Source organism: Globicephala melas, chromosome 3 (assembly GCF_963455315.2).
Source record: "Globicephala melas chromosome 3, mGloMel1.2, whole genome shotgun sequence".
Lineage (NCBI taxonomy): Eukaryota > Metazoa > Chordata > Mammalia > Artiodactyla > Delphinidae > Globicephala > Globicephala melas.
The window spans coordinates 110,000,754-110,022,883 of NC_083316.1; the positions used below are offsets into that span (position 1 = coordinate 110,000,754).

Genomic DNA, 22,130 nt, shown 5'->3' on the forward strand with positions numbered 1-22,130 from the left:
GCCGCGGAGCGGCTGGGCCCGTGAGCCATGGCCGCTGAGCCTGCGCGTCCGGAGCCTGTGCTCTGTGACGGGAGAGGCCCCAACAGTGAGAGGCCTGCATACCGCAATTAAAAAAAAAAAAAAAGTAAATAAAACCATGACTATAAAGTACACCTTCTCTGTATTTTTTTCCATTTCCAGTGCTAACTTGGCCTAATGCCATCTTTTGATCCCAAGACAAATTTACTATATTATATAGTCATACTAACAAATGTTTGTGGAGTGAAACCTATCATCTAATTATGTCTCCTTTTGATATGTTTGTGGTTGTGGTTGAGAAATAATACATTTATTACATTTGCCAGGGATTCAACATCCAGAGTTCTGCTTTTAGGCAGGATGGAGAGAAACTCTTTGGAAGTTACTCTCCACTTTGCCATTGATTCTGCTTTTTTGAGTAAACTGTGTGACTAGAATAAAGTTCCTGTCCTCTGTACTTTCCCAGGTATACCTTTTAACATCTGTAATAGTAAAAATAATTAGAATTTAAATGCTCTTACCATGTAAATAGATAAGAAGTGGCATTAAGTAAAACAGCAGAGATAAAAGCAGCTTATTAAGCTCGTCAGCACAAACTGAGCTTTATTTAACTGCAAGTGATGTAACCTATGTACACATTTGTTTCCCTTCCAAGTTTAACTGCTAAAATTGCCCTTACAGAGATTACATTGTAAACTGTATTTCGTTAGTAATTTATTAAATTTGCCTGTCAATTGACACATTCTGTATGGAGCCTTAAAATGATGTTTTGAGAGTTTATTTACAATCATTGAAAGCAACGGTTCTGTAAAACGGGTAATTACAGCTCTTTAAGCTCACAACATACATATACTTAAACATTTAAATAGAAGTCCATTTTCTTCAAAAGTAATTTTCTACTGCTTTTTCATAAAAATATAAAAAGACAACATCTGTAGTTTTAAAAAACCTATATTTAACCCAAATCAAGATTTTTCTACAAATGATACCTCTTTCCAAAAAGTTTAAAAGACATCACAAAATAATGTGATGTTAAACCAAATAATTTCACCATGGCCTGGTACTTTACTTTTAAGAAATACTGTGCAGTATTTCTTTTTAAACTTTCATGCTAGATGTCAACTGTGTATATGCTATGTCAACACACCAGATTAATCCAAGTCATTCATATTTATGCAGTAGACTGTCATATACGACCAGTTACCATATGAACTGTCATACCACAATTGCAAAATGGTAAAAGGCAATCTTTATGAAAACTTAATATTTTAGTAAAAGGCAACCAACATCACTCTAATTTTCTGTAAAAATTACCTCTCTTCCTCCTACCATTTTTTTCCCCCTTTGAATGGTACCTTTTATAGCATATCAACACACAAAGGTATTTATATCACTTTTACTTAAGTTAGCTTTTTTTTTTGCCGTATGCGGGCCTCTCACTGTTGTGGCCTCTCCCATTGCGGAGCACAGGCTCTGGACGCGCAGGCTCAGCGGCCATGGCTCACGGGCCCAGCCGCTCCGCGGCATGTGGGATCTTCCCGGACCGGAGCACGAACCCGTGTCCCCTGCATCGGCAGGAGGACTCTCAACCACTGTGCCACCAGGGAAGCCCTAAGTTAGCTTTTTAAATGACTGTTTTCTTTTCTGATACAATGAATTTATCAAAAGGCACCAAGATTAGAGTCCTATGTAGTTTCAGAATTTTGTTCCTTTTTAAGTTCCTCTAGAATAATTTTTGTCATAAAAGGGTAACTCTAAGAACCAGAAGAAAATGAATGATACAACACAGTAACTTAAAACTTGTACCATCAAAAAGGTATAAATTTATTAATAGATTCCTTGAACTTTTCACTTAGAAGAAGAAGTCAGAAGAACTTTCTGAACATAAACATAAAAATAGAGCACATGTATTAACAGTAGGAAAACTCTAAGCTTATAGAGGTATTAAATCTTACATAGTAACATACAGCCAAAAGCATTAGAAATTCACCGCCAGATAGATATTCTGATGCATTATCCTGAAAACGTGTCTGATACATAGCACTAACATGTAACAAAGTATGGCATTTATTTCACAGGGAGAAAAGATAGGTTTCATCACAAAAAGATTTACTAGAGGGGCCTCCCTGGTGGCACAGTGGTTGAGAGTCCGCCTGCCGATGCAGGGGACACGGGTTCGTGCCCCGGTCCGGGAGGATCCCACATGCCGCAGAGCGGCTGGGCCCGTGAGCCATGGCCGCTGAGCCTGCGCGTCCGGAGCCTGTGCTCTGCAACGGGAGAGGCCACAGCAGTGAGGCCTGCGTATCGCCAAAAAAAAAAAAAAAAAAAAAGATTTACTAGATTTCAGCTTTGATTAATTTTAGAGATATATTTTAAAGATTAAAAAAAAAGATTCACCCCTAAAATAAAAAAGTCTTTATATATATAATCCATTATTAATACTCTTTATGCTCCTACAATGTAAAACATTTAGAAACTTTTGAACTCTAAAAATTTTGATCAGTTAACCTATTTGGTCTTAACACATTCTAAATTCCCTTCTGAGAATCGCATTAACGTTTTTAGTCCATCAGTCCAACATGGATGGAACAATTCTATTTCTTTTTCTTCTTCTTTGGTGGTTCATCCTCAGAGCTACTATTTGTGCTGCTGCTGCTGCTACTGGAAGAGCTGGAATCTGAGTCTGAATCGGAGGACGAGGAAGAGCTTGTGGAGGAGGCTGAAGATGATGAACTGGAGGAGCTTTCATCAGAGTCACTGTCCTCTGAGGAGGATGAGGTAGAGGTCTCTTCACTCTCTGACGAAGAATCACTGGCTGAACTGTCACTGCTATTGCTACTGGAACTAGTTACACTCTTAGACCTATTAGACAATTATATGCATGAGAAGCTGACATTTAATAGAATGTTTAAAAGCAATTTCACTTGAGTATTATGTATATATATATACACTGAAGCTTTGCTAGCATGTTATCTCTAGATCTGATGTTTTGAGGATTCCCTAACTGTAATAACCCCACCGTGCCCACCCTCTCCCCTCAACCACAAGGTCTTTTACTACAGCAATTTAACTCTCTTGGATGGAGTCTGAGATAAGTGTATCTACTATACTATGCTCCAGAGTGAATGATGTTAGAATAAAGTTGCAGTTTAACAACTGGGTTTATTTAAACCTCATGTAGAGTGGTAAATGCTTCATAACCTTAACTACTTTATACCAGATACAGCTGGTCAATAATTTCTTACCACTCTAATAACATTTCCTAATCTAAGACAAGAGAAATTACTATTTCCAGGTATAAGGACTCTAGAAAGTTGGAGAAAAAGGATAAATGAAGGAAGAAACTCCAGATAGGTAAACAGAGGAACATATCAGAAAACAGGATGATATTTAATCATGAATTGCAAACAAGAGACTTCAGATCCAAATCTTTTAACTATTATTTTAAAATCACACACCCCATCCCTCCAACTAGTATTATATATTATCTATATAATACTAAAACCACACATACCTTTTTTTCTTGGTCTTTCTTTCTACATTAGTTTCTCCAATGCTGATAAATGTGAAGGGGGGGAAAAGCTCCTGTTAATACAGTGATTATAAACAGCTCAAATGCTTCTGCTATCCCCAAAACTTTTTTCATTGGAAAAACACTTTGTCTTTTATAACATGTACTGAGAGTCCAGTGTTTATTGCTATAATCAAGAGGAAAGTTTCCTGTTGCAGGTGTATATGGTACATACAGTCAACTTAACCAGCACTTAAGCAAGACAAATGTTATCAACTGTACTTTAGAAGCGAGGTTAAGTTAGTAGTTAAGATGACCAAACGCACCAATTTGATTGTTTTTTAGTTTTTTCCCAACTCATCTATTTTATTTATTCATTCTTGGCTGCACTGGGTCTCCGTTGCTGTGCACAGGCCCTCACCAGTTGCAGCGAGCAGGGGCCACTCTTCTTTGCTGTGTGCGGGCCCCTCACCACGGTGGCCTCCCCTGTTGCGGAGCATGGGCTCTAGGTGCGTGGGCCCCAGCAGCCATAGCACACAGGCCCAGTAGTTGTGGCTCACAGGCTCCAGAGCACAGGCTCAGCAGCTGTGGCGCACAGGCCCAGCTGCTCCGTGGCATGTGGGATCCTCCCAGACCAGGGCTCGAACCCGTGCCCCCTGCATTGGCAGGCGGACTTCCAACCACTGTGGCACCAGGGAAGCCCCTCTTTTTTAGTTTTGAACTTAGACTGACATGGCTAAATCGACTATTTAGTGAACAACAGAACAAAGCAAGTAATAGCACAACAGCTGTAATTTATAATTTGGGTTTCTAGAATGGTATTATAAATGGCCATTTCATATAAAAAAAAAGCAACCTTTAATTTAAAAAACCATTTCTTAATTGATTCACTTTGCTGTACACCTGAAACGAACACAACATTGTAAATCAACTATACTCCAATAAAAATAAAAAGTAAAAATAATTAAAAAATAATTAAAAACTATTTCTTGTGACCTCCTTGGCAGTCTAGTAGTTAAGACTCTGTGCTTCCACTGCAGGAAGCCCGGGTTTGATCCCTGGTCTGGGAACTAAGATCCTGCATGCCGCGAGGAAAGGCCAAAAAACAAAAACAAACAAACAAACAAAATACTTCTTTTTCTGCATGTCCCCCAAACGTTCAGTTATTTACTGCTTAAGAACCAGAGACTTAATACTTCAAGACTGTGTTCCCTCACATTATTTATAAAGAACAAAGTCTGGAGATTTCTGAGTGAAATACACAAATGGCTTGCTGCTATACCGCTGCCAAACAACATGCATAGTAAATCAGGCTTTCAAATTACAGATTTACTTCTATTACTATATACTGTCCTGTAAATTTAACATTTTTATATTCTGAACTTCTCTATATTTCCTAGATAACATTATATCCTTATTTCCTGGGTCCTCAAATATAAATATGTATTTATGTAAAGCTGTTTTACACGATGGAATTACTTACTGGAGAATTGTAATTTTTGCAGTAAAATAAGTGGTAGAAGTACATTTGTTAAGTCACACCACAAGAATGCAAGATCACTGAAATTCACACACTTCCATAATTTTATCATTGAACCAAAAAATCAGCAGTCTTTACGTAACAGAGCCAAAACTAAAATTCATGTAGTTCTATGTATTTTTAAGACCAAGATAGTTGTGTAATACAACTAGAAAAACAAAAGTAAATGTTGAAATGAAATTATTCATAACTCTTATATTTTATTCTTTAGGACAGAGTCTTCAAACATTTTTTGCTTACATTCCTAATAAAAGAAGTTTGAAAAATTATGTTTTTCCCCTCAAAGGTTATAAAGTCTGGCATATTATATATTAAATATTGATATTTTAAAAAGAAAATCGTTACATCATTTTGGTAACTGTAAATACCACAAAATTTGATATGTATCATAATTAATTTTAAAAAATAAATGAACAAGCTTATCTTTAACAATTGGTACTTTTACACTGTCCTTTTTCCTCTTTGAACTTGAATTTTTATTCTCCTTTCCCCACAGAATGTATCCTAATATATTTTCATGCCTGAAAATTTTAGTGATCACTTACATTTCTCTGCAGTAAAAATATAGACATAACTTAATATTGTATCTTTTAATTACTTGTGATCATAAGGTTTTAAAAGTGTTTAAAAATTCTGAGTTGAATTACTATTATCATTACTACTATACAAATTGATTAAAACAATGTAAAATATATTATAACTTTTTGTAACTATTATACATAAAAAAATTTCACTGGAACTGTACCTCTTAATGACATGGATTTTTTTTTTCTAGCTTATGTATCCATGGATCTTATTGCTTGACTATGACAGGGTTCAGTATCAATTTAATTCCTATATTTAACTTTTACAGATTGCACCCTGAGAAAGCTTGTTAACCTGAACAGGTAGATGGGAATAGAAAGAGTTTTGCTGTAGCAATGTCACTCAGTTCTCTGAATTCCTCCCATGTTATATTCCACAAGTCACGTAATGATGTATCATTAAAATATACTTTTAAATTGACAACTCAATTAGATCCTCCTTCAATTTTGCTGAGAAAAAAAATTACAAAAGAACTTGCTCCCAATAATTTGGGCCTTTTACTTTCTTACAAACACCAGTATTTTGAAAAGTCTCTAGGATTTTATACATGAGCACAATATACCAAGGTAAGATTAGAGATAGGCGAGAGGTATGCCTTTCTTTTGTGAAATTAGAGAGGGGTAGGCAAGGTCTCATACAGATTTATCTTTGGAAGAAACATATATGAATATTGATAATCTAGAAACTGATTACCTGTCTATTCCTGTATAACCCTTGAAGAGTCTTCCTGTCCACAAACTGGAAGACTGTTGCCTGGAAAATCCAGATGTTTAAGACACTATTATATTGCTAACGGTCCTCATGAAGGTGCTACTTCTAATATGCAGCACTAAGTAGACCTGACACCTTCCTGTTTCAGTTACTCTGAAACACATAAGCTTACTTATTTCATGGGAATTTGAAAAGCTTTATTCAAAGGGCATAAAAGGATAAATAACAATTTTTCCCTCCTACCCAGTTCTCCTTCTAGAAAAGAACCACTATTATCAACCACTTATAATCCCCCCCCAAAAAAAGCTCCATTATTCCTTTTTTCTTCCTTTTTAACATAAATGATAGTATATTATATATACTGTTCTCTACCTTGTTTATATACTTAGTATAAGTATCTTGGGTACTTACTTTGGATATCTTTCCATATCAGTTCATATAATCTACCTCATAGTATTCTGCTGTCATTTCATTGGCAGTTGAGGCAAGAAAAGCAAAGTGATTAAGAGCATGGACTCTGGAGACTGGCTAGTTGGTTTAACACTTAACTTTTCTACTTACTTGCTGTGTGACACTGAGCAAGTTACTGAATCTCTCCATGCCTCAGCTTCTTCATATGTAAAATGGGAATTATAATAGTACTTACCTTAACGGTATAGATGTGATGCTGAAATAAGCTAATACTTGTAAAGACCTTAGTACGGTGCCTGGCACACAGTAACACTCATTAAACATTAGCTAATATTACAATATAATCTAAATCTGGATAACCACCGTGAGATATTTAGTCCCTTAATAAATTTTATAAATACAAATAAATATTCCTTTGGATACCATATGTAACCTTACCTTTGCTGTAATAATAATCTGTTTTCTTTTTCTTTTAAAGCTTTCTTTAGTTCTGCTGTTCTTGAAGGCCTATGTAGGTACTTTCTTTTTCCTGTGCATTCATAAGTCCAATGCCCAAATTCCAAGCATTTCTGACATCTTACATGTTGTTTATTTGCTTCACTGCAGAGTAAAAAATAGAATACAGGCCTTAAATTTTTGACCTGACATTTTCTGTCATGAGAAGCATAAACAATATAAGCATAAAATGATGCTTATGTAAAGGTACAATCCAAAAATAAGCATCATTTTACACTTTAAATTATTTGTTAGATTTAATCACAAAGCAATATAGTAAGTGGTTAAGAGCATGGACCTGGGAGTTAGACAGAACTGAGTACAAATCTTCTTTCCTCAATTCCATTCCAGTAATGGCAGACCAGGTAACTCAGACCAACTCTTCAGCTCAGAACTAGAAAAGACAGTCAAAACATTTTTAACAATGTGCTCGAGGTATCAGAGAACTAACAAGAGATTAAAGAATAACCAAGCCAAGATATGGAAGAAGCTGGAAACCCAGAGTGGTCAGTCCTACGTTTAAGTCAACTCTGGGTTTTTTTCCCAACTCAGGAGGGTAAGCAAGCATCACTTACAAGGAGCAAGGGAGACAAATTATGCATTCAGAGTTGGGACTCTGAAGGGCTTTACTCTAAGAATAAAGCAACTGCTTATCAAGTGCAGCCCAGATTCTAGTCACCTAGGAGACTAAGAAAAATCTCAGTCCCTGAAATTGAATTAAGGTGTGGCAAGTGAAGAAAAATAGATAAAGGAATTAGAAAGGAAGAAATAAAATTGTCATTCCTTACTGATGATGTATCATGTAAATGGCAAATCCAACAGACTCTACAGATAAAAAAAATTTTTTTTGGCCCTGCCATGCGGCATGTGGGATCTTACTTCCCCAACCAGGGATCAAACCCTTGCCCCCTACATTAGGAGCGTGGAGTCCTAATCGCTGGATTGCCGGGGGAGTCCCAAAACATTTTTCAATAATTAGAATTCATAAGTGAGTTTAGGAAGGTTTTATATTGGGGTCAGTAAACTTTGTCTATAAAGTGTCAGAGTCAATATTTTAGGCTTTGCAGACCAAGAGGCAAAATTTAATATATTACAAAGGTATTTATATCACAAGAGAGAAAACAAATTTCTACAAATATTTTATTAATGAAAATATTTCAAATAAAAGAGGTTTATTAATGAGAAGAATGGAATTCTTTTCTATAACATTTCACTCAATTGAGGTTCAAAATTAGTGTTCTCTATCATCAAATTGATCATATATATACAAACATATGTAAAAAGCATTCTTGGTTTGCAAGCCTACAACAGGCAGCAGGCAGGATTCAGTGGACTATCGTTTGCCAAACTTTCTATTAGATATTAGGTCAACACATAAAATCAATTGAGTTTCTACTTAACAAAAACAGTTAAAAATAAAAATTTAAAAGGTGGTATTTATGGGCTTCCCTGATGGCGCAGTGGTTGAGAGTCCGCCTGCCGATGCAGGGGACACGGGTTCGTGCCCCAGTCCGGGAAGACCCCACATGCAGCAGAGCGGCTAGGCCCGTGAGCCATGGCCGCTGAGGCTGCGCGTCCGGAGCCTGTGCTCCGCAGCGGGAGAGGCCACAACAGTGAGAGGCCCGCGTACCGCAAAAAAAAAAAAAAAAAAGGTGGTATTTATAACATTCTGAAAAATAACAAGCACTTATAAATAAGTGAAAGAAAATATGTGCAAGAATTCTATGCAGAAAACAAACATTACTGAGAGAAATTAAACATCTAAATAAGTAGCTAAGTAAAAGGATTACCATGTTCATAGACTGAAAGACTCAATATTGTAAAAACTGTCCATTCTCCCCAAACTGATCTATAGATTCAAAGCAATGCCAATCAGAATCTCAACAGGTGTTTGTTTGGTATGGAACTTAAACTTATTCCCTAAAATGTATATGGACATTCAAAAGGCCAAGAATAGCCAAAATACCCTTATAAAGGAACAAGTAGGGAAGACTTAGATTAAAATAAATTGACTTGTGGTGATCATTTTGTAATGTACGGAAATATTGAATCTCTTTGTTGTACACCTGGAACTAATGTAGTGTTGTAGGTAAATGATATTTCAAAAACAAACAAAAAAATCATAAAAAAAGAGTTCAGATTTGTGGTTAACAGAGGTGGGGGATAGGGGGAGCAGCAACCAGATGAAGGCAGTCAAAGTACAAACTTCTAGTTATAAGATAAATAAGTACTAGGGATGTAATGTACAACACGATTAATGAAATTAACAGCTGTATGTTATACGTGAAAATTGTTAAGAGTAAATCTTAAAAGTTCTCATCACAAGAAAAAAACTTTTTTCTTCTGTTTCTTTAATTTTGTATCTATATGAGATGATGGATGTTCACTAAACTTATTGTTAACAGTGACTTCATGACGTATGTAAATCAAATCATTATCCTTAAACTTATACAGTGCTGTACGTCAACTATATCTCAATAAGACTGAAAGAAAAAAATAAAAGACAGTGACTTATGATACAGCTATAATAACTTAGAATGTGAGACTGGAGCAAATATATACAAATATGCCAGTGGAACAGAACAGAATGTCCAGAAATAGACTAATGTATACATGAACAATTTATGACAACCATGGCATTAAAGAGCAGTGGGGGGAAAGGTTAGATTATAAATGATGTAGGGACAACTGGTTATGCACATGGTAAAAATAAGACTTAACCATAAGCCCAAAATGATTACAAACTTGGTCAAACAATAAGGTTTAAAAGATAGTATAAAAAAAGTGACATATTTGAGTTAGGAATTCTTGAGAAACAAAAACAAAGCACTAAGACTTCCCTGGTGGTGCAGTGGTTAAGAATCCGCCTGCCAATGCAGGGGATACGGGTTCGAGCTCTGGTACAGGAAGATCCCACATGCTGCGAAGCAACTAAGCCCGTGCGCCACAACTACTGAGCCTGCACTCTAGAGCCTGCAAGCCACAACTACTGAGCCCATGTGCCACAACTACTGAAGCCCACGTGCCTAGAGCCCGTGCTCCACAACAAGAGAAGCCACCGCAGTGAGAACCCTGCGTACCGCAATGGAGAGTAGCCCCCGCTCACCGCAACTAGAGAAAGCCCACGTGCAGCAACGAAGACCCAACGCAGCCAAAAATAATAAATAAATACATTAATTTTACAAAAAGCACTAATCATAAAAGATTGATAAATTAGAATTACTAAAATTAAGAATTTTCAAAAATTAAGAATTTCTGTTCATCAAAATATACTATAAAGAGAGTAAAAAGAGAAGCCAAAGAGTGGGAGAAGATATTTGTAACACATTTTGCCAACAGCTTCATCTTAAGTATACAAAGAACTCTTATGAATCATTAAGGAAATGATGTACAATAGAAAAATAAGATAAAGTGGAAGATGGAAAGGCAGTACAAAAATGGGATTGGGAAACAAATTAATAAACACATGAAAAGGTGCTCATTACTAACATAAGAAAAAGCAAAAACCACTATAGTTGAAGAAATGCATACTCCACAGTCCAGCAATTCCACTTGCAGGTACTTACACAACAGAAATCTACAAAAAACTATACCAGATAACATGTGTAAGAATATTGGAATATTGCTTTCCTTTACGTAGCTTTTAAAAGTTTTGAAATAGTCACAACCTTATAGAAAAGCTGTTAAGTACAGTTCAAAGAACTATTTTTCCTAAATCATTTGTGAACTGTTTTTGCTGAGCCATTTGTAAGTTGCCAACCTGATGCCTCATCAAACCAGAATACTTTACTGCATGTTTTCTATAAACTAGGACATTCTCATATATACAATGTAACCATCAAAATCAAGAAGTTAATGTTGATACCTTCAAGATCCCATTTAAGTTTAATCTTCAGACCCCATTTAAGTTTCATCAAATGTCCCAAAAACATTCTCTATAGCAAAATCCAGTTCTGCATCAATGTTGCACATGTTGTCATGTCTCTTCCTTCTTCTGGAAGAGTTCCTCAGTCCTGTGTCTTGCTTTACATGACCTTGACACTTTTTGATGATTACAGCCAGTTATTTTGTAGAATGTGCTTCAATTTGAGTTGGAGGATTTCCTTCCAAGTTCACTCATGTGGCTAACGGGAGGCTTCAGTTCCTTACCTGCTGGCCTCTCCATCGGGCTGCTTACAACATGGTTTTACCCAGGGAGAGTAACCAAGATAACTCAAGAAAGAAGTCAGTCTTTTATCACCCAATCTTGGAAATGACATACCATTACTTTTGCTATATTCTACTGGTCATACAGACCAACTCTGGTACTCTCTGGAAGAGAGTACACATGAAGCAGGGATCACTGCAGATCATCTTGGAGGCTGGCTACAACATCTGATATCTCTATATGATTAGATTCAAGCCATGTATTTTTGGCAGGAATATAACAGAAATGTGCCGTGTTCTTCTCACTGTATTCCTGTCAGGTGACACAAGACTACAATTTGTCTTGTTACTGATGATGTTCGTTTTGATCCCTTCATTATGGAGGGTCAACCAGATTTTGCAATATAAAGTTATTTTTTGTCCTTTTGTAATTGAGGTGGTTTTAAATTATGTCCACAAATTCTATGATATCCTTACTTCAAGGGTTGGAGCCTAACTACCCTCCCCTTAAGTGTGGCTAAGACTTAGTGACTTGCTTCTAACTAACAGAATAAAGCAGGGTGATGGAGCGTGACTTTAAAGATTAGCTCATGGGCTTCCCTGGTGGCGCAGTGGTTGAGAGTCCGCCTGCCGATGCAGGGGACACGGGTTCGTGCCCCGGTCCGGGAAGATCCCACATACCGCGGAGCGGCTGGGCCCATGAGCCATGGCCGCTGAGCCTGCGCGTCCGGAGCCTGTGCTCCGCAACGGGAGAGGCCACAGCAGTGAGAGGCCCGCGTACCGCAAAAAAAAAAAAAGATTAGCTCATGTAGCTGCCATGTCATGAAAACACTCCCTGGTGGTCCAGCGGTAAAGAAGCCGCTTTACAATGCAGGGTACGCGGGTTCGATCCCTGATTGGGGAACTAAGATCCCACATGCCGCAGGGCAACTAAGCCCGCGCACCACAACTACTGAGCTCCTGCGCCTCAACTAGAGTTCGCGAGCCGCAAACTACATAGCCCATGTGCTCTGGAACCCACGTGCCACACTACAGAGCCCATGTGCCCTGGAGCCTGCGTGCCACAACTAGAAAAGAGAAAACCCACATGCCAATAGAGAGAAGCTCACACGCCACAACAAAAGATCACGCATGCCTCAATGAAGATCCCGCGTGCCACAACTAACACCTGAGGCAGCCCCCCCTACAAAAAAAAAAAGAAGAAAGAAAAAAGAACTACGCAGCTAAGTCACTCCTGAATTCCTGACCACAGAACTGAGATGTTTATTGTTAGAAGTCACTAAATTCTGGGGTAATTTGTTATACAACTATAATTAATATCTAATAAAGCAATTAATAAGTATTTTGTGGGTTGGTATTTGAAAGTACATAAATATCCTGCTCATTAAATTTTTAGTTCATTTATTCATCTATCAGTATGAAGTCTATTTTTCTATTTTATTGAATGAGTTACTATCCATTACCATGATTTATTTTGATGCTCAGATTGCCCTAGATTTGGTCAGTGGGAATCCCTCCAAGTTGGATTCTGTGTTCTTTTGACATGGTTCCTTCATTCTTTGAGCACTTCCTTGCTTTCTGGTACAACAAAAAATTCCAGGCTCATCTTATACTTTCCCTGTCCTAAAATCAGGCCTTTCCAGGCCTGAAATCAGCCTGATGGAACCCTGATGACATTCAGAGTCAAGATCAGGGCACACATGTGCTCACTGTAACTGGAATGTTGCTGCTCCCAGATACCCTCAGTGGACAGAGCTAGGGAACAACACACACATTACTATCCATGTATCAAATACACACATCTACAGCTATATTTAACTATATATTTTGAAAACCATGAATTCATACCGATACCTTTAATTCCAATTCAACTTCACAGAATTTACTCTATTTTCTCCTTCCCCATACCTCCTCCTCCTTCAGTGAGAAATCTGGCTCCCATTATCCTTAACAGATTTAGTTATTTGGTCAATCTGTCTTACGAAACCAATTGCCCATTGTTGCCCCCTCCCCCTTACAGATGCCCTCTTTACTCCATGTGGGCTCTGGTACTCTGCCCTTTGCTGTCCTCCCACACTCCCCATGTGAACATGCTCCTCACCCTGCTTGGGCTCTGACTTCCACTGCCGGGCCAGTCCACCTCACATGAACTCATTTCTCTTTCTATTTAGACTGTGCCACCCCACATCAAATTATACCTCCCCTCCCCCATGGAGACATTCTCCCCACTAGGGTGACAACTTGTGTTAAATGGCCCTCCCTGTGTGGAAACCCCCCTCACTCTGCTTGGGATCTGGTGCCCTGCATTGGACCTTCACTCAACTGGATGCCCTCTGCACCCTGCTGGCACTGCACGCCAGTTCACGTCCCTATGTGGATGCCCTAGTTACTCCCCTTCAGCTCTAATACTCCAGTGCCAAGTCAGTCCTCTGCATGGATCTATACCACCTCATGGCTTTAGGACTGACTTGTTCAAGTAGGGAAGAGGAAGAGGAAGAACTATAGTAATATTCTTAACAACAAGATTTGTAAAATCCTCTAAATTGGAAATAATATCAAAGAAGAATGGATGATCTGTGGTATAGAATACACTGGAATACTTCATAGTGATAAAAATGAACAAATTCCAGCTTAATATAACTCAGATGGAGCTTAGATATAAGAAGCTAAACTCAAAAGAATCTAAATTGTCTGATTCTGTGTAAAGGTTAAAGACAGGCAAAATTAAACTCTAGTGAATAGTTAGATGGTAAAAGCACAGAACAGAAGCAAGTTAGTAATTACCATAAATGTTGGGATAGTGGTTACTTTAGGAAGGAGGGAGGAGGTTGTGATTGGGAAAGCTTGGTGGCATCTAGTATATTGGCAATTTTTTATTAAATACTTGATCTGGGTAGTGGTTACATGGGTTAAGAATTATAAAAATTGAAAAAAAAAGAAAAAAAAGAATTATAAACATTACCTATTAAGGACATATTTATGTTGTCTGAACTTTTTTGTAGATGTGTTATAGTTCACAACAATAAAATTTTTTTAAAATCTTGGCTCTTTCACTACACAGCTTTAGGCTCATTAGCAAGCTAGTTTTTGAACTTCAGTTTCTATTCTAAAAAATGGGATAATATCTACTTCACTAGGTTATTGTGAGAATTAGATAAGACTATAACCGTGGTTTATACTTACTGTGTGCCAGGAATTTAGCTAAGTAGTATTTATGTATGTATTTATACATAAATACATCTAATCCCCATGATAACCCAATGAGTTTGAGAACAATATCCCCATTCTACAGACTGGGATGTTTGTATAGAAAGCAGTAAGGAATCTGGCATAAAGTAATAGACAAATAAATGGGAGTTGTGAATATCAATCCACACATTAGGCTAATCAATTATCTGGACTAACGAAACATGGCAATTTAAATTTTCTCAAAACATGGTTGCATGATGGGATGCTAGATTCTTAATTTCGACCTAGAGCAGTCACCTTTTTATCCCTGGAGAACACATAATTGGTGTTCAGTAAATGTTTCTAAAATGACTGACTGTTTAAATAGGCAAGGGTTTAAGAGGACATATATTGTTTATAGTATGCTTTTCATTAATGAATTCCCACATCATCAGCCAGCTTCTGTAATTTTGACAGTAATTTATTTTTAGCGTTTGTTCAAAAATTAAGCCAATCCTAACATGAAGAACTAATGTTTCAAGCAAGGAAATACTACTCAGTAGTAGTTTCTTTTTTTAAATAAATTTATTTATTTTTGACTGCATTGGGTCTTCGTTGCTGAGCAGGGACTACTCTTCGTTGTGGTGTGCAGGCTTCTCATTGAGGTGGCTTCTCTTGTTGCGAGCACGGGCTCTAGGTGCACAGGCTTCAATAGTTGTGGCACGTGAGCTCAAGTAGTTGTGGCTCGCTGGCTCTAGAGCGCAGGCTCAGTAGTTGTGGCGCACGGGCTTAGTTGCTCCGCGGCATGTGGGATCTTCCCGGACCAGGGCTCGAACCCGCGTTCCCTGCATTGGCAGGCGGATTCTTAACCACTGCACCACCAGGGAAGTCCTGAGTGGTAGTATTGAAAGATAATAAAGAAGAGTCAGCTTTTTACCATAATAGTAATAGTTCATAAATTTCAGTAAGCAACTGCCAGAACCACGACTATAACTTCAGAGCTTATCTGAATGTGTAATGTAGCAAATTGTTAAGGCTATCAATAATAAAACACTCTATGGACTTAATATTAAGTTGCCCACTTTTCAGGCAAAAAGAACCACTAACACACTTAATATATACACAATTGTGATATGCATTCCAGAAATAATAAATTCAAAAACATTAAAGGATAATTAGTAAAAAATGTAAAATCATGACTCTCATATAAATATAAAGTGAACACATGTCAAAGGTTTTATTTAATCATTAATTAATAAGGGAACCAGTAAGATGTTGCAGTTGGTTCAAAACAGAATCCAAACAACACACATATATGAGCAATCAGGAACACAGGAAACGAATTTACAGATAGCTAAAAACTGGTCAAAAAAAAACCAAACAAAACTGGTCAATAGACACAGGGCAAGAATCAGTTGTACTGTCTTTTCATGGGTAAGAATCTTTTCTACCAGCTTTCTACAATTTACAGAGTCATTTTAAAATAGCTCAAAGAGGGCTTCCCTGGTGGCGCAGCGGTTAAGAATCCGCCTGCCAATGCAAGGAACACGGATTCGAGCCCTGGTCTGCAAAGATGCCACATGCCGCGGAGCAACCAAGCCCGTGAGTCTGGGAAGATCCCACATGCCGCGGAGCAACTAAGCCCGTGGGCCACAATTACTGAGCCTGCGCTCTAGAGCCCGTGAGCCTCAACTACTGAAGCCCACGTGCTTAGAGCCCGTGCTCCACAACAAGAGAAGCCACCACAATGAGAAGTCCGCGCACCGCAACGAAGAGTAGCCCCCGCTCGCCGCAACTAGAGAAAGCCTGCGCGCAGCAACAAAGACCCAACTCAGCCAAAAATAAATTAAAAAACAAAACAAAAAACAAAACATATATATATATATCAAAGACAGTGAGGCACAGGCCGTCACAGAGTCACTAGCCAGGACAGGGAATTAGACAAATCAGCCAGTAATCTTTATTTTTTAATCCATTTCAAAGCCTTTCACAATATTTCCTAACAATGAAAAATGGAGGAGTGTGGAAGCCTCTCAGAATCAAGGAAATAAAGTCTTCTCCAACTCATAGTTTGTTTTCCCAATATTAAGAAACTTATAACCTGAGATCACAGCCATTAAAAATATTATCTACCAGCACTGTGGAGTTTGCTTTTTGTTGTTATAAACAAAACATTCACCAATACCTAAAGCCCACCTATGATGTTCTAAACATTAACACCCCTAAAAATACTTAAATCTTCCAGATAGAATACTGAATGAGGCACACCTATAATTTCAAAATAAACACAAGATCAGCATTTATTTCTTTTCAAATGAATACCCTATTTTTTTTTTTTTTTGGTGGTACGCGGGCCTCTCACTGTTGTGGCCTCTCCCGTTGCGGAGCACAGGCTCCAGACGCGCAGGCTCAGCGGCCATGGCTCACGGGCCCAGCCACTCCATGGCATGCGGGATCCTCCTGGACCAGGTCACGAACCCGTGTCCCCTGCATCGGCAGGCAGACTCTCAACCACTGCGCCACCAGGGAAGCCCTGAACACCCTATTTAATAATATTCCATTTCTATATTCTAAGCTAAGGCTTAAGGAAGTGTTTTAATGGTACAGCCTTTTTGGGTGAAACCACCTTCTTTGATACCATTTCTGTCAGATTGGCAAAGCTGTTTTTTAAGCCGATTGTTGGCAAAGATGGAGAATGGGCACCCTAAATGTAGTAAGATACACATTCTTAATTGCTGGTAAGAATGTAAGTTGCAGATACTTTCTGAAGGGCTATTTGGTAATATGCAACAAAAATCTTAAAAATGTACATACCAAATAAACAAAAAATATAATATAAATGATGATTATCTACCTAGAAAATCCCTAAGAATCCAAAATGGAGCTATTAGGACTACTAAATGAGTTTAATAAGGTCACAGGATACAAGGTCAACATACAAAAGTCAATATACTAGCAACAAACAGTTGGACATGGAAATTTTTAAAAAATACTATTACAATACTTACTTTTACCCTTGTTAAATTTCTTCTTGTTAGACTCAACATAGAGTTCCAGCCTGTCAAGACCTTTCTGGATTGGGATTGCGTCATCCATTGTATTAGTTATCCCTCTCAGCTTTGTGTTAACTGCAGGTTTGATAAACACGCACATGTGTCCTCATCCAAGTCATTTATAAAAATGTTGACAAGACCAAACTGAGGACCAAACTCTGCAGGCCACCATGGGATACCTCTATATATTTACTTAAACCCATTAAACAATACTCTTTGTCCATGATGTTCAACTGATGTACCTAATTGTTCTGTTTTCAGAAGAATATTGTGAGAGACTTTTCAAGATGGCTTTTTGAAATCCAAATACCTAAAAGGCAAAAAGGGTATCAATCTGTAATGACTTGATACCTGATGATCTTGGCTTTTCTTTCTGCACGTATTTAATAAATCGAGCCAGAATTTTGGCTGGAATGGATATCAAGTTCACTGGTCTGGTTTGTGGAATCTACCTTTCTCACTTTGAAAATCAAAACAGCATTTGCCTACTTCCAGTCCTTAAGCACCACTCCTGTTTGCCAGGGGTTCTCAGATTACCAGAAGCAGTACAGCCATGTCGCCTGGAAAATCTCTGTTATGCTGGGGAGCAATCACATGGGTCAAGTGCCTTAAACACATTCAGAGTGGAATAGGGCTCTATAACTCACTCCTATCTTCTCATGCTGCATATAATTATATGTGAGTGAAATCTGATTCAAAGTTAAGTCCCTGAAAGATCTGCTGAATGAAAAGTTCAAATTTCCCCCCTTTCCTCCTTTAGTCCAAAGACTTTTAAAAACAATGTCAATAGTACTTTCTCACTTCTCATAACTTGTAGTTTAAGACTTGTTCTTATGGAAGTGCTATATGCTCTTTATAAATAAAATTAAATCTTTTTGATGAATATAAAATGAAAAGTAAAGGCTCCTCGTCTGCTTTCCCCCCCCAAAATATTCCAAATTCTCCTGGACTCCCCTTGCCTCTAAAGGCCCTCCCTCTCCAACTCCCTGGGAATTGTCCCGACAGTCTGCAAACCATGACAGGTTTCATTATAAACCATGTTTTCTTTCCAGTAAGACTAGAAGCTCCTAAAGCTAAGATTGTCTTTTACTTCTGTGTAGCTCATGTACCAAATACAAGCATACTGCAGAAATAGAACATTTGTTTAACTGTGTGATACTCCAAAACTTATGTTAAAAGCACCAGAAGTCTTACTTTCAGCTTCATATTTAAGTGGACATTGGTTGGTTTTGTCAATCTAGCAATCATTACCTCCTCTGACCTACCCACCCATTCGTTTATTTTTATTTTATTTTTTTACCACCCATTGGTTTATAAGGATCCATTCAATTATCCTGGGAAGAGAATGAGGTCCAAGTCAATCAAAGCTTCATAATCCCATAGACATGGTTCAGGGTAGGGTATGTAACCCAACCTAGACAATGAGATGCTATCAACTTGAAGCTGAAAGGATATAAAGGACCCTAGATACTGCAGCCATCTTAGGACCAAAGGAGTGATCTAACCAAGTATGGAACCAACACCCAAAAGGGCAAACCTGAGAGAGATTAGACCCTGGTGACATCATTTACTGCACATCTATTAAGTATTACTGTTACTCCATTCTTGATCTCAGAACCATATGACTTCAAAGCCTTCTTCCTCCACCAAGCATACTACTAATTCATTCTGATTCCTTAAGTCTTTATCCTTATGTTCAAGGAACCTCATCAGGCATAAGAGGTAGTCTGATGAAAGGGAGAAGAGAAGGATCAGGGCTCTTAGAATAAAAAATATAAATATAAAAAGAAATACAGGGCTTCCCTGGTGGTGCAGTGGTTGAGAATCTGCCTGCTAATACAGGGGACACGGGTTCGAGCCCTGGTCTGGGAAGATCCCATATGCCACGGAGCAACTAGGCCCGTGAGCCACAACTACTGAGCCTGCGCGTCTGGAGCCTGTGCTCCGCAACAAGAGAGGCCGCGATAGTGAGAGGCCCGCGCACCGCGATGAAGAGTGGCCCCCGCTTGCCACAACTAGAGAAAGCCCTCGCACAGAAACGAAGACCCAACACAGTCAAAAATAAATTAATTAATTAAAAAAAAAGAAATACAGGGGTTTCCCTGGTGGAGCAGTGGTTAAGAATCTGCCTGCCAATGCAGGGGAAACGGGTTTGAGCCCTGGGTCCGGGAAGATCCCTCATGCCATGGAGCAACTAAGCCCGTGCGCCAACAACTACTGAGCCTGCGCTCTAGAACCCGTGAGCCACAACTACTGGGCCCACATGCCACAACTACTGAAGCCCTCACACCTATAGCCTGTGCTCTCCAACCAGACATGCCACCGCAATGAGAAGCCCGCGCACCACAAGGAAGAGTAGCCCTCACTCGCCGCAACTAGAGAAAGCCCGCGCGCAGCAACGAAGACCCAATGCAGCCAAAAATAAATAAATAAATTTATTTAAAAAGAAATATAAATATACACATTAGAGCAGACTGTGAGCGATATATTATTAACGGGCAAATGGTGATGCCATGAAAAGCTGACAGAGTGAAAAAGTGTCGGACGTTGTTTGGGTATGCAGACTGATAGAAGAAAAAAAGGTTTCACAAGAAAGGGACATCTGGCACAAACTCCTGCATTATCTGTTCACAGAAAACCTCTTGTGCTATTCTCTCTCGCTCATTATCCACAATGGCCATCTTTCATTTCTTAAAAACTAAGTTCTTTGCTGTCTCAAAACAATTATGCTAGTCTGGGTGCTCTTTCCCCAAATCCTCTCATGACTGGTTCCTTTCTCACATTTCCGATCTCTGTTCAAATACCATCTCTTCAGAGATGCCTTTCCAGTCCAACCAACCTAACCTGTACCTTTTTCTCTTTCCATCACCTCTTATTTCCTTCAAAGCTCTTATCATCAACTGTATTTACTTAAAATGCTTAGTTTATCGACTCTTTCCACCAATAGAATGTAAGCTTCCTGAAAGCAGGGATTCCGTCTTGAACACCTCTTTTTACTTACACCCAAATACCGGCATAGAGCGATAGGTAATGCATAAATTAATATTTGTTGGAGAATGAATGGCAGAAAGTGAGAAGAGAGCTGGACAGAAAAGTCAGGCTGTTCCTAGGGAAGGCGATAGGAATGCGGCAGGAAAAGCCAGTGGGCTGGAGGCTGCACAGGAAGCTGAAGGTTTACGTCGGCGAGAGTAGGCGGTGTTGGACGAGGGCTACAGGCTTCGCCCGGTCACGCGTGGGGTGGGCGGCCGGGTTGGCAAAGGGGCATAGAACTCTTAGCGACCAACTCCTGGGCGTTCCCTTCGCGGGAACCAAACACGAGACTCTCTTCAGGCACCCCCTAGGTCCCACCCAGCGGTCTTACGCAGCCGTCTTCCACGAAATCGCTAATCCACAGACATCAAACTTACCGCCCCGGCCCGAGCCCCTCGCGGGCAGGCGACGTGTGAGAAAAACGGCCAACCTCCGCCTGACCACGCTGAGGATCCCACACCGACCCCGCATACCGTCGCCCGCTCACTAGCCGGCTGACGCGCTTCTCCCCGCCCCCAGCCCGCCCAGCGGCCCGACTCCGGCCCTAACTTACGCTTGTCTCCGGGCTATGAGGCGATGCATGGGAGTCGCCATCTTAGCGCGGCTGAGGCCTGCCGCGCTGGGTTTTGGGAAACTCCTCGGAGGGGGCGGGGACTTAGAACCCCGGAGGCCGTAGGCGTGGGCGGGACCAGTCGGGCCTGGAGAGTTAATGGGTCAGCTTTTGGGGCAAGTAGTGGTTAGGGCCTGGTCTGTTGTGTTTCCTGTGTGCGTCTGTAGTTTGAGGGAGAGGAATGAGGCAGGTTGATCGGTCAGAATGAGGGATTTTAAGGATGGGTCCACGTATATTGCGTGGAGAGTCAGAGAAGAACATTCTCGAATGAGGGATCCATCTATCCATCTTTATATACAAATGAATTTATATATATATATAAATATAAATATAAATGAATAAAACTGCATTGTTCAGGACACTAGAAGTAGTTTGGATAGCAAAATAAAAAGGAATGAGTTCAACAAGATTGGGACCATCAATTGAAAAAGAATGACTTTAGGACTTACCTGGTGGCGCAGTGGTTGAGAGTCCACCTGCCGATGCAGAGGACACGGGTTCGTGCCCCTCTCCGGGAAGATCCCACATGCCGCGGAGCGGCTGGGCCCGTGAGCCATGGCCGCTGAGCCTGCGCGTCTGGAGCCTGTGCTCCGCAACGGGAGAGGCCACAACAGTGAGAGGCCCGCGTACCGCAAAAAAAAAAGAAAGAAAAAGAAAAAGAATGACTTTAGCAAATTATAAAATGCAAATATATGTTGTTTATATTTTTCATAATGATGTTATAAGGCTATATAGGTAAAACTGCTTTTTCAACTGGAAAAAGATTATACAAATATTAATTAAGGATATTTTAGTATTTAGTGTCAGTCATAGAAATTTATTCTCTTAAATCCAGTCTTTGAAATATAGATA

The 22,130-nt window shown here is 39.3% G+C and overlaps 1 protein-coding gene across 2 annotated transcripts; it reads right to left on the reverse strand.

Moving 5' to 3' along the window:
• Positions 1-1,622: 1,622 nt before the first annotated feature.
• On the reverse strand, positions 1,623-21,821 carry ZCCHC10 (zinc finger CCHC-type containing 10). Of its 2 annotated transcripts, XM_070045193.1 has the most exons (5): positions 21,728-21,821; positions 21,222-21,366; positions 7,215-7,376; positions 3,533-3,574; positions 1,623-2,880 (listed from the first exon to the last, which is right to left on the reverse strand). In XM_070045193.1, the coding sequence occupies exons 1-5, from the start codon at positions 21,804-21,806 to the stop codon at positions 2,613-2,615; spliced, it is 696 nt and encodes a 231-aa protein (XP_069901294.1). In that variant the 5' UTR covers positions 21,807-21,821; the 3' UTR covers positions 1,623-2,612. The 2 variants fall into 2 exon arrangements, with proteins under 2 accessions (XP_069901294.1, XP_060152198.1); XM_060296215.2 differs by lacking the exon at positions 21,728-21,821 and having other exon boundaries at positions 21,222-21,394.
• Positions 21,822-22,130: the final 309 nt, after the last annotated feature.

Bases quoted from the DNA above. Each gene is read 5' to 3' on its own strand.
- ZCCHC10 (XM_070045193.1), bottom strand. From the start codon at position 21,806: ATGTGGGATCTTCCCGGAGAGGGGCACGAACCCGTGTCCTCTGCATCG. The intron at 21,367-21,727 runs GTAAGTCCTAAA...TTAACTCTCCAG, and splicing joins CTCAACCACTGCGCCACCAG to GCCCGACTGGTCCCGCCCAC. The intron at 2,881-3,532 runs GTATGTGTGGTT...ATTGTCTAATAG, and splicing joins AGAAAGACCAAGAAAAAAAG to GTCTAAGAGTGTAACTAGTT.